The sequence below is a fragment of the Brachycentrus maculatus genome, unplaced genomic scaffold (assembly GCF_059751285.1).
Source record: "Brachycentrus maculatus isolate JH-2025_06_01 unplaced genomic scaffold, ASM5975128v1 h1tg000048l, whole genome shotgun sequence".
Lineage (NCBI taxonomy): Eukaryota > Metazoa > Arthropoda > Insecta > Trichoptera > Brachycentridae > Brachycentrus > Brachycentrus maculatus.
In genome coordinates this window covers 212,434-226,237 of record NW_028280802.1, presented here as the reverse complement: position 1 = coordinate 226,237, position 13,804 = coordinate 212,434, and the positions used below count along the sequence as shown (strand labels likewise).

General features: G+C 30.4%; 1 protein-coding gene across 3 annotated transcripts in view; it reads left to right on the top strand.

The window, feature by feature from the left end:
* The window catches only part of LOC148312228 (homeobox protein araucan-like), a 113,770-nt gene extending 106,223 nt beyond the window's left edge, over positions 1-7,547 (top strand). For 2 of the 3 annotated variants that reach the window (XM_088277607.1, XM_088277608.1), the window contains exons 5-7: positions 114-726; positions 939-1,000; positions 5,542-7,547. In XM_088277607.1, the coding sequence (XP_088133733.1) occupies positions 114-726; positions 939-978 (653 nt within the window). In that variant the 3' untranslated portion in view covers positions 979-1,000; positions 5,542-7,547. The remainder of the gene's footprint in view (positions 1-113; positions 727-938; positions 1,001-5,541) is intronic. The other variant, XM_088277609.1, reaches the window with a different exon arrangement.
* The last annotated feature ends 6,257 nt before the right edge of the window (positions 7,548-13,804 follow it).

Genomic DNA, 13,804 nt, shown 5'->3' with positions numbered 1-13,804 from the left:
ATAATAAACCTCTTCCATCCGGATGTGTTGTAGATGGGACTCCGTATCTCCGGGGTGTCCATTGTTCTTATTCTGCGAGCGAGATAACTTGACTAGTGTTGTTCTCGATACAGATTCCATGCACCACGTCAAATCCGAGCGCCAGCTGCAGCTGCTCCAGCAACAGCAACACGACAAACCGCTTGATGACGATGATGACCTTACAGATGACGAGCGCAAGTCTGAGGAGATGATGGGCCAGCACCATCACCACCTGCAGCACCCGCACCCGCACGCGCACGCGCACGCGCACGCGCACCCGCACCCGCACCAGATGCTCGGCTACGGCATGAAGGAGGAGCCGCGCGGGCCCGACTGCGGCGTGCCCATCCCGGCCACCAAGCCCAAGATCTGGTCGCTGGCGGACACGGCGGCCTGCAAGACCCCACCTCCGCCGCCCCAGGGCTGGCCCGCCCACTACCAGAACTTCGCGCTGCCGCAGGGCGGCTACTACGGGCGCGGCTTCTTCCAGTCGGGAAACGGGCAGCAGTCCTGCGCGCACCCGGCGGGGTTTCCGGAGCTCCAGACGGACACCCCGCCGCAGACTCCACCGAGTATGAAGCTGCCGGCTGCAGCGGCGCCGTTCGGCAGCGGTGGCAGTAGCGCGCAGGGCTCCTCCTTCGGCTCCCCGCGCCCCTCGCGGGACGACTTCCATCCCGACGCCGCCTTCAAGCCCTTCTACAAGAGGTGAGTTGTCTCTCCGCCCTCCTGCCTGCCTTCGCTCGCCACTGGCTGGCCACCGGCTGATTATCACCGCTCTTCAAGCGTGGACCACCAACACCAACACCAACCAACAATACCTAATCACGTACCCATTATCTGTACGAGTAAATATATTGCAGCCGTAATCTGATCGTATGGATGTATCGAGAATAAATATTTTGATCACTCTTTTTCAGCTCGCAACAACTCACTAACGGTTTCGTCTCGCCAGTCTGAGGCCGATTTCGAGTATTTTAAGGTAAGCGACATAATCTCCATTCAACACTCACCTCCCCTCTCCTATCGTGAATGAACGTAGGCCCGTGCCCGAATAACTATAATTTAATTACACACATTATTTCTAAATGTGAAGACAAAACTAAAAGAGCATCGAGCGGAAGGCATAAAAAACGGGTCAGCGGTATAAGAAATATATCCCAGCCGGCATATATAACAGTCTAATGAATACGTCTGCAAGCAGCTCGGAGTTTCCCATTAACCTACGGGCACTCCGGTTCCTAAGTTAAATAAATTAAAAATAAAAACAAAAAACGACTTAGACCCGCCGTGAAGTTATTGTTTCCTGTTGTGTCCTCAAACTGGTACCATTATTTTACTCCGACCAGAGTATGGTGTCAGATTTTTATACGAGGGACCGCGCGAGATTTCCAATGAGATAAGGAGAAACCTCCGAAGTGTACATTTATTAGGTGAACTTCAGATGACCGACCGATTTTCAGCCGGACTCTAGGCAACGGTGCCAGTGTTAAGTTTACGTAAGAAACTAAGAAAATGGTTCAAATCATATGCTTATTACATATAGGCATTCTACAAACCTTCAATTAGTTGAAAACCCGTTCAACAACGCTTTTATATTTTGTCTCAATTTTACATTTATTAATACTTTTTGTAGTACTTATATCTATATTTATTTATAAACAAATGTCTCGGTAGAGAATCAAGTGAGGTGAAAATAATTAAGTTAAATGTTAATCTAAGCGCTGTCCGCTGGAAGACTGATAAAATCTATCGAGGTAAAAAACTCGCTCTAAACTGTCCGTGTTAATACTGTCAATGGAAAAAATACTGTCAAGTGGTCACTCGACGGTCGGGGCGCGTCATAATTACTCCGAATGAAAACAAGTTTTAGAGCATCAAATGTGTTTCATTAATAACCGTAGCCCATTCACGAGTTTGGGTCCATTCATCCGGTCTCTGAATCTGTTTTCTTTCGTCGCGTTCACCCATATTCCTGTTTGACTGAGAATATATTACCGCGAGAGTTAAGGCTAAAGATAACGCGGGAGTGGGAGATCCAATAATTCCACATCCTGAATGTAACTCAGCGTCAACTTTAGGCATCTACCTCGAATATTGACAAAGCTTCTAACTTTTGTCGAAGAGACAAACTTTATAACTAGCTGAAAAAACATTTATTTTTAGGGAAACTCAGAAAATAAATTTGGTTTAAGTTCTAAGTTTATCATTGTTTTTTTTTTGGTTAGCCTTGGTTTAAAAATATAATAATAGATTATCACAAAATTTTAATAAAAAAAAATAAAAAAAATGTGTATATCTAATATTGAGCTCGGGATTTTAAATATAACTTCTTATGTAGTAAATAACAACAAAAATCGTTTAAAATAAATCAACATAAAATATATGCATATTAATGTATTTATTCAAATGTGAAATACAATTACGCTTTTTTCTTTAAATTATAAATTATTTTATTTCATGGCAAAAATATATATACTTTATTACTCTGTCCCTTGGATTTCCTCGAGACTACTCTTTAGGATTTCGGGACCTGATCAGATCTCGCTCCATTTGTCACTGTCACCAAGGTGGCGATAGGACTTATCCCAAAGTGACAATAAAACATACCAACAAACAGGACACGTGTTAAAAGTTTACTACGACCTACTCATTCCGGCACCGCTGGGCGGAGTCAGTTTAGCGCTTTCTATGAAAAGGATTAATATTGCTTGTTGGGTGTTTGATTTCTGGCGCCTGGCTGCGGTGGGCCACTATACACCCTTTTCTCACACTTGTTTTATATGTTTTTTTTCAAACATCTTTGATCTTGAAAACAAAGAAGAAGTTAGGATCAAAGTCAACTCATCAGAGTTTAATCAACACCTTATTCGATTATTTATTCTTATTTTCTTCTGACAGAGCTACCAGCTGAAAATAATATATTATTTAAAAAATAAAATTATCAGCAGTTATTTTTGGCGAATTTAACTCTCATGTGGTTTCTAAATAATAATATCTATAAAATATATGCAAAATATGTATGAAAAAAGTTAAATTAAAAAGTAAAAACATCTTGTATTGATCCATAATGATCGCAAATATTAAATATTGTATAATATACAATTTAAATAATTTGATACGAAGCAAATTGAAAGTAATTATATCGGGATTTTAAAAGTGAAATTTGTAACACGGTTATGTATTTTTTATTACTTCATTTTATAAGTATATCATTCGTAAGTACCTAATGAGTTCACAGCAACAGATATCATTGCATCATAGTATAAAATACGTATCTATAATATTATATAGTAGCCTAAGGTTAGTTTATTATTATTCATACCAACTTAATGACGTACTCACCTTATGTTTAAGAATGAGACATATTCCTTATAAAATAAATATGTATATGGATAAAGTTGACTGTGCTTGACTTGAAAATTCATAAATTCTTTTTCTTCGTTGATTGTTATGCAAGACTTGTGGAAAGAAATATTGGTATGAAATTTTACTTAAATTCTACCAACGACAAAAAATTCGATTTTTTAGGCGAGTCTGAGCGAACGCAAATATTTTCAAGGGCTTTAGTGCATTCCTGGTCATATCTTTTAGGAAAATATACCATTTTGCAATCTAATAAAGTTAAGCCACCTCACCGAAAAACAACATTTTAGAGTTATAGTGAAACGATAAAAAGTGTGATTTATAGAAGTATACATATTAAATATAGTTATGCTAACATGATACATAAAAATAAGCATATTATTTACCGGTAACTTTTATGGTGGAGTATCCATTCCCGGTTCAAAGAAAAAAGAAACTTCGGTATTCTTGGATTCCTAACCATTTTTCCTAGAAAATATTAAAATGTCCTCAGGAATTTCATCACCGATGTATGTGATATAAAACCAAATCAAAACCCAACTCTCGTATTTGAATACTCTTACATGCATAAATTAGGCTTAAATACGAAATATAAATAAATAAATTTTTCTTACGAAACTAAATTTTTATCTAATTAGTTTAAATATATTTTATAACAACGTTGGATGGAATTCGAAAGAAATACATATGGCTACTGTATTTATTCTCATTGAATATTTATATAATAATATAATATGATATGTGCCATTTGGAAAAATCGTTAGTTTATGATGTATTTGTGAGAAAAGGAAGAAGTCGAATGGCGATCATCTTCAGCCCCCTTTTCTTATATTACTATCTTATTATCCATTTTTTTATTAAAACTTATTTTTTTAATTAAACATTCTAAAAACACATTCATATGTTATCACTAGTCTTTACCGATGATACGTTATTACAAGTATTTTAAGCTTGAAGGAAATTCAAACACCTGAATAATGTACAAAGATAACAAGTTAAAAATTATTTATTTTAATAATATACGAACGGTGGGTAAAGCAATTATTCAGCACAGGTGTTCTCGTGACACCTCGAAATCCTTTGTTGAAACTGGACAGAATGTAGTTTTATACCTATACATATATCAATAGTCCTTCCAGCTAGGAAATGCTAATTCCCGCGATGGTGTTAAGGTGGCGCGCCTCCGAATTCATAATTTATTGACATTAAATTATAAAAACACTGTATTAGACCCATCTTAATAGTGCACACATAATAAATGTTTGTATTTTATATTATGATCGTTGCTATTACTCTCCACACGTGATTTATGTTCTTTCTAACATTGAATCACTGAATATTATGGCCTCCTTAATTAATACGTATTTAAAATAAAATAAAACAAACATTTAAAACATCTTACAAAATTCACTTAAAAATCTATAAAAAGCTATATATATATATATATATATATATATATATATATATATATATATATATATATATATATATATATATATATATATATATATATATATATATATATATATATATATATATATATATATATATATATATATATATATATATATATATATATATATATATATATATATATATATATATATATATATATATATATATATATATATATATATATATATATATATATATAAATAAATATATATATATATATATATATATATATATATATATATATATATATATATATATATATATATATATTAATATATATACAATATATATATATATATATATATATATATATATATATATATATATATATATATATATATATATATATATATTTATATATATATATATATATATAAATATATATATATATGTATATATATGTACATAAATTGGTGTTCCTCTTCGACTAAAAAGTCTGTTTCTAAATTTAATGATTAGGGATTATTAGTTTGTAGTTAGGATGATTAGTTTCTAATAAAAGTTAATGCTTACTGTTGAGTACTTTTTTTTTAAATATATGCGTTTTTATTTCAGCGCTTGTGTTCCCAATAGGAATAAAATTTCATATGGGGAATATAAGGCTGGATCTCTTATTTTCTCAATCAGTTGAGTTGTTATCATAAGCTAGACAAGAAATTCAATTGGACTATGGATTTAATGGGTATTTATTGTTTGTTACAGAACCGCAACGTTGCTGAGTTTCCTCATCCCGTCTCTTCTGGACCATGTTTATCTCGGGGCGGGATAAGGGAGACAACGGTGATCAAGTGCGCGAACAAATATAAAATGATGTTCTTGAAAATAAACAATCTATCTTTAATGTGACAGTTCATTACGTATGTGTTAAAAATAGATGATTTGTGCAATTCATCGTTTATAGAAAATAAATATATATATATACTTATATTTTGAATTTGTAGAGATTTTTCAGTATTCACAGATACTTTTTTATTACTAAAATATTATAATTACTACGATCACAGACATTTTAAATAGTTGACTTTTATCACTGAATGCTTATAGTTGTTAGTATTAAGGTGATTGTATAAAGTTATTGCCATGAGCTAAGGATGTTTTATTGTGAATCGGCACTGCACGAGTGCTTAGAGTAACGATAAGTCCTACAATATTTATGTTTACATTGTATTTAAGAAAAAAGAGAATGAATAAAATTATACGTAAATTGGGCAGTCGCGTTCAACACACCGACTGGAAAGTGATTTTAATTAATAAAATATGAGTCGACGTTATAAGTATAAAAACTTACTGGACCTTTGTTTAAGGGTCGGTACAATACAATACGTTCAATCGAAAAATTAATCGTAGAGCCACGCTATTGGAAGATCCTCCTATGTCTTGTGGATTTTTATTTTTACAAATGGCTCACAAATAACAACATACATATAGTATGTAATTAAGGTAGATTTAATGAAATAGATAGGCACAGTTCGTTTTACATATAATTTTCAAAAAATCTTTTTAGAGGACATAAAATATTCATGTTTTTTTTTGTTTTATTTTATTCATGTTTTGGTAACGAGCAAATTCAAAAAAATCAGTTTAGTCATTTATTTGATAATTTTTAAAGGCTAATTTTATATATCCTGTGTCAGAAAATCCTAATAAATATAATATTAAGTAACAATATATTGCATTATTCAAATAAGAACACAGTTTATAAAATTTTGCAATAAGGGAGGATCACACTATTTATTATGGTAAAAATGAAGGTTTTAAAGTAATATCGAATTTTATCGACCTCATGTACCAATATTAAAAGGTCCATTTTGTGAACAACGAGTGCGATTAATAGAACCTGCGAAATATAGGTTGAAATCGAGTACAAATTTTTTACATGACTAAAAATCGTACTTCATAATGATTAGACTTAAAAATGAAATACTACACGGTAAAAATTAGGAAAAAATAGAAAATGCTTTTAAAATTTATTACTAGGTTTGGTAAAGTGATCATCTGTATTTTTATTTAAAAATTCAATCAGCAATTAGTTTCTACAATATGGAGTGAGATTAGTTTCTACAATAAATTAAATATATTTTGAAATGTTTGGAACTATAAATTGTTTTTTTTTCGTATGATTTGATTATGTAATAAATGAAGTGATTATGTATTTTTACAAAATAAATATTTATTTTATTTCCCATAGGTTTACACCATTATTAACTAAATTACGACTTGAACACACTATCATACTAATAATATTTTTGGTTAAGGTTGAATGAATTTTGTTTAAAGGAGGGTTCCATTGGTCGCATTTGTACACAAAATTTACTGAATCTAGAAATGAATGTAGAATCGGAATATTTTATTAAACTAGTTTATTTCTTCAACTTGTAGTGAGATAAATGTTTTATTATTTTATATAGAAATGCGCATACAAAACTATTCGCAAAATGTATTCCGTACCTATATATAATATATATATGATTATAAATTGAACTACTGTATTTGTAACATGATGCTCAATATATAAATACGATTGAAATTATTCGTTTGGCTAAATGCAGGTTTTCATTATGAATGATCAAAATTTTGTTATTTTTCCATGTACAAAAGTGATGGTAATGTTTTGAATGTGTAAGAACGGACATTGACTAACGTATTCCTCGAGGTCGTTATGTATTTATAGAATATCACAAACATTATAATTAAATACTATTATTTCTCGTTAATCGTTTTATTTTATTTCACCCACCTCTATTGACCAAATGAATTATAAAAAAACCCTTAAGTTCTATAATATACATTTCTACAATGAAATAATAATACAAATTTTCTTCAATTTATTAAAATTAAACACTTGAATAATCCACTTTATCGAGTTTTATTTTTATTTGCGACTAGTTTCGAAAACGACAATTGTTTTCATCTTCTGGTACAAATTAAAACTAACGAATAAAAATATATTTAGGAGTATATATAGGTTAATAAATATAGGGAGGGGGGTTAAGGAACGACATTCTTTGTAAAAGGAAACATTGATAATAATGGTGACGTATTTTGAAACAGTATATCATAAATTATTGTTTTATCTAAATAAAAATAAAACTCGATAAAGTGTATTATTCAAGTGTTTAATTTTAATAAAATAATCATGTCATCCCACAAATAATAAAATTTATTTAATATCTTCTTTTTTACTCTGTCTGAACTCTGAAGATACCACAGTTTAATTTTGCGATAAGCAGGTGAAAGACAGACTACATAAATAAGTACATATACATCTAGATAAGCGAAGAACATTCGAGTAATTAATGACGTCATTGATGTACGAGTATTTACTTTACAGGACAAAGGACCAAAAAATTATATCAAGCGATTATTATAAATTGAGGGTTGAAATAAGAAGGCACTGGGTATGACCGTAATTTTTACATTGTTAATCATATCGCTCACTCCATTCAAGAAAGTCAAATATGAAAAAAACTTGATTTTTCAGGAGAACATTTTTAAAGTTGAAAAATATAATACATTGTATTAAAAATAATATCAAGCCACTTATTGAACTTTTTACTGTGCAACAGATCATTTTAGGTAAAACCTGAAGGTTTTTTCTCCATTTGAAAAATATAAAGCATATTTAAAAAAAAAAATAAACAGTTCCTTTTCTTCAAAATGCAAAAACATCACTTTCTGCCCTGTAGCGGGTAAATATCAAGTTAAAAATATGCCTCTTTTGCTGGGATATAGTATATTTTCTGGGCATTCCGAAAAAATGCACCACTAAAAATTTACGATTTTTGATTTATGATGTTCTTGAAAGGAGTGAGCGATGTATGAAAAATATATAATGCATCATCAAAAAGCTCATTTTAATATATTTTTAATCTAATTTTAATGCTCAAACTTCCATCTCCTTTCATATAAGGAGGCACGATAGTTGTTTCATATCAAGTTGAGACACCTATAAATTGACATCTCATCCGTAGGGTGAATAATCCAGTGTGTGATGTAATAAATAATTTTATTATTGCTGATTTGTTTAATTTATATTTCACCATTTGGATAAGTAAAACTATGAAACCGAGTCACTATAACGAGTAAGAAGATAGAATATAATAATAATTTATATTTTACTACATCATAGGCTTCACATGCTTTTCGGCTTTACGTAACAAATTTGAATAACATCTCGATAAACATTCATCATAATCATTGACACCAAGACAGCTTTATACCCAATTCTATCCTGCCTTTAAAAAGAGATTGTAAATATAGATGTGCATAAGAATTGCCATAACACCTCGTTATAATTTTATGAATAATTCACTTTCTGTTGCAGCCTTTGCTGTTCGCTTTATGATATTAATTAGTTTCAGATATAAAATAACATTGAACTTAAAACTGATAACATCGGATGGTGAAGTCTAGCTCTAAAAAATAATAACAAATGCAATTATATATCCATGTGTATTTTAATAAGTGCACTATATGCTATAGGATGTCAAAAAAATTATCAGAAAAAAGATAAACTAACTAACGATCCAACCGCTTGCTGCAGGGGTGGTAAGAGAGAATAGAATGCCACAACATTTTGTCTTTACAATCCTCTCCCCACATTCGTGCATCTCTTCATACATACCCTTCGATTATTCTCGACTCGTCAACCTGACCGCTTTCAAGAATTCGACCTATTTGATCATGTTAAGTTTTCCTCGGTTTTCATATGCTCCTATTTCCAACTATATTTGCTTTATAAATTTGTTTCTCGTTCTTTCCTCATTCGTTTGCGCCACCTGTCTAAACCATCTCAACACACCTTTCTAAATATTATCGATAATGCATATCTCAGCCTTGCATTCATTTCTTAAATGTAAATGCTTCACGCCCATACATTATAATTGGTACCAGGACTCCATTGTGTAATGCGAGTTTTGCTTTCGAAGTTATGCTTTTATTTGATACAATTGATTTATTTACACCATTCACTGTTCCCAGCATTCACTTTTCTTTTAATATCTTCATCAATCATTCTATCCCTAGAAAACACATTTCCCAAGTATGCGAAAAAAATTGTTTTCAATTCTACAAAAAATATTGAACTAATTTATTTCTTTAATTCCTTAAAGCATGTCCATTAGTTCCTTTGTCAAGTTAAGATAATTTATCTATGAATGAAATAAAAATAACCAATATTTGTAATTGGGTTTGGTATGTTGGTAAGACAAAAATATAAAATTGGTGTCTAAGAGATGCTGTTAGATTTAAAAAAAAATATTTTTGGTTATGACTTGTGAATTAGGTATTAATATTAGTATATTTGCCTTGAATTTAATAACTATCTAAAATTTCGACGAGAGTACAGTAAAAAGTATCATATTATCTTTTTTGAATTTGTTCTGATTTACATAAAGAATTTCTCACGAATAAAAAAACGAAACTTCATAAACGATATAAATTAGAGTTGAATGACAGCTAATAAATTTATTCCATACTCCGACGTAATTTTACCTTAAATTCTCCCTTGTTTTTGGAGTTATTGAGTGAATATATTATGTATTAATGCAGAATTTATTTCAGCTATGGTTTATGTTGTTGTATTTTACCATAGTACAACGATAATGACAGTGTATTTATGTATGAGCCTGTATATATTATTTTTTAGATCTGTACTGGATCAGAGAGTAAGTCAAATGATATAGTCAGTTATAAGCCCTCTACGGTGACAAATATAATATGATGACATATTCCCTTCAAAATATCGTGTACACCAGTAAATATTGTTTTGTTTTAGCCGAAAATACACTTGAAATAAATCTTTCGCTTATGAACGATCCTTGCTGTCCATTGAGTTTTGTCAACAGTGTACAATTTTTCCCGTTTGAGAAGATTTTTCAAACAATACAATCTTTACCAAACTGTCGTTTAAAATCTTTTGCTTGGAGAAGTTCGATCTAGCAGTATCCCTACTAAGTAAGTAACACCAATTAGTCTAATGTGCAATAATATTAATTTATTTGTATGTACCATATTTATATGTATATCGTAAACAACAAAACATATTTTGCTGAAGGATTTTAAGATAAATATTTTCCAGTGCATTTGTACGAAGTTGTCTTAGTTATGGAAAGTTTAGTTCAAGGAAAAATTTGTTAGTTGTAAAATATTTTTATTGCTTTTAGACAAATCGAAAATAAAACATAATTAAAAATAGCGTAGACGACGTTAGTAGGTAAAGAAGCGTATTATTTTGTAAGAAAGGTATGGAGAATATAAGCAATGTCTAGGGTACTTGACATGAATACTGTTACTCTCTACGAGATCCTTGAGCCTCAAGTAACAATGTGTGGTGAAGAAAAATGAAAAATCAAGTTGTGTTATTTTTACCAGAAATAACCCGCAAAGCGTCTATTTTAGATGCTTATCTGCAGGTAGGAAAGTTAGGATGGGGAAGGAAAACATGAAAATACATCACAAACACCCAGATTAATTTAAAATAAATCTTTCTTGAATTCATTTTGCAACTGGTGGGTATCGAACCAGCTACACTAGTTTCGCCTGTCTTAATAGCTTATAAGCTTTCATTTAACAGATGAAGGAATTATTTTCACCTATATTTGTTCCTTCCAAAAAAGTAAATTAATTTAGAAACCAGTGCTTCCCAAAGAGTATCTGCGATTCTCGTATCCCAGAGCTTCCTAACCCTCGGGCCGTGTAAGTGGCGCCGGTCCACCCATTGTAAGCAAATTAGGCAGACTTATAAGGATAATATAAGGACGACGGGCCGAGATCAGGGCGGGAGGGACGAGGAGGAGGCAATGTATCCAGCATTCCGACGCCAATGGTCTCAGGAACAAACGGGGCTAGTCAAATCCTCAACTATAAGGGTTTAATTCAGAAAGTTTTGTACTTAATGCTAGTACTCGATTACTCCTTCAAAGGGAAAGGGTCCTCCGCGTGAATCTATCCTTTCTGGGTTTCAGAAGGAAAACAATTCTTGTATGTGGTTCACGGTATTAACCGCTCAACAAAAACAAACAGCAAGTTTATTGTATATGCATCATACCATAAGTACACCACGATATAATTGTTTATACTTACTTAAATTTGAATTATTTTAATACGATATTGAAATTAAGCCTAAATTATATATGTTCTTTTGTAAATACAATGAGAACATAAATTGTGTATCTCCTGCGTTAGCACACATGCGTCATGCTCATTTGTGATATGATATATGTATTTATATATATATATATATATATATATATATATATATATATATATATATATATATATATATATATATATATATATATATATATATATATATATATATATATATATATATATATATATATATATATATATATATATATATAAATATATATATATATATATATATATATATATATATATATATATATATATATATATATATATATATATATATATATATATATATATATATATATATATATATATATATATATATATATATATATATATATATATATATATATATATATATATATATATATATATATATATATATATATATATATATATATATATATATATATATATATTTAGAAGTTTAAAATTTTGGAGTACTGTGACAGTCATTCATGGGTAGAATGGTGAATGTTACACATGTGTTAAGTAATCAACAAACCGTCTATGATAGGACATAAGCCTTGTAAATACGTAGACATCTATATTGAGAAATATTTTTTTAAAATTAATTTATTTGCAGAACAACAAAATAGTATAATACCATATAATATAAGTTACGATGCTTTCTGGATTCCGATCACACATATCATTATAATTTAAAAAAATAATATAAGACCTACTATTATATAAATATTATTTTACATTATATAAACGGTAAATACTTTATTTTTAAAAAAGTAAAAAAGTAAAGACAAATTGTTTAGGAGTGTTGGTTTGAAGTTAATTATTTGAAAAAATTTATTTTTACATTTGCATAATATACCACTGTATACCACGTGCAATTTTATCATTTTAAGAAATGATCAGTTCCTCAAATATTTTTCATAAATAAATAATTAGCACAGACACTGAGTACTTTTGATTTATTTTTAAATTTATTACTTGTTTCTTAGAAAACACGTATCTTTCTCTGAATATATTTCAAATGAATTAAATAAACACTACATAAATTTGTCCGCAGACCGCACATTTCAGGTACCTGAGTAGACAAAGCTGTATGGAGATTCAGTTTACTGCTACAAAACGCTATTGGGCAACCAATAAAAGGAGCATTAATAACACTGGCTAATTTGGACTAAGACCACGTAAGATGCCCCCGACTCTTTTGTCATCGGCTTAAATGGGACAATTTATGGAGTTCAATAAACTTACCTGTAATTTTACAAAGTCCCTGAATTTATTTGTTAAACTATTTATCGTCCTGCAAATTGAACAATGTTGGCATACTTAAAAGTTACGATGTGATTCTTTTATTATTTGTGAAATAAAGATGATAATTGGCAATTTAATATTAATCTATTAATTCATAATTTATTTTCATGATATCTGTGTAAATAAGTCTAAATAAGACATTAGATACAGATTTAAATATATTTTATTTATTTTTTCGGCATTTACTTTGTGATAAGACATGTTGAAATTTTTAAAGAAAACACTTTGAGCACAGTGAAGTTTACATTTAGACTTGAAGGTGGAAGCTTAGCTTCCAAAACTAGTTGTAATAAATAAACTCAAGTGGTAAGAAAACAAGTGTTTGTTTACTGATTTATATATATACCTATACGTACATTAAAAAATGTAATTAAAAAACAGCACATTTTTTGGAGGTAGTTCTAACATTTCCTCCCGCAACGTCTTAGTATGAAATAATAATGGATTTAAACATAGAGAGATAAAGTTTAAGGTTTTTCGCGAAAGCATAGTAAAATTCTAAAAATGATTATCTATGCCGCGTTTAGTACAGATT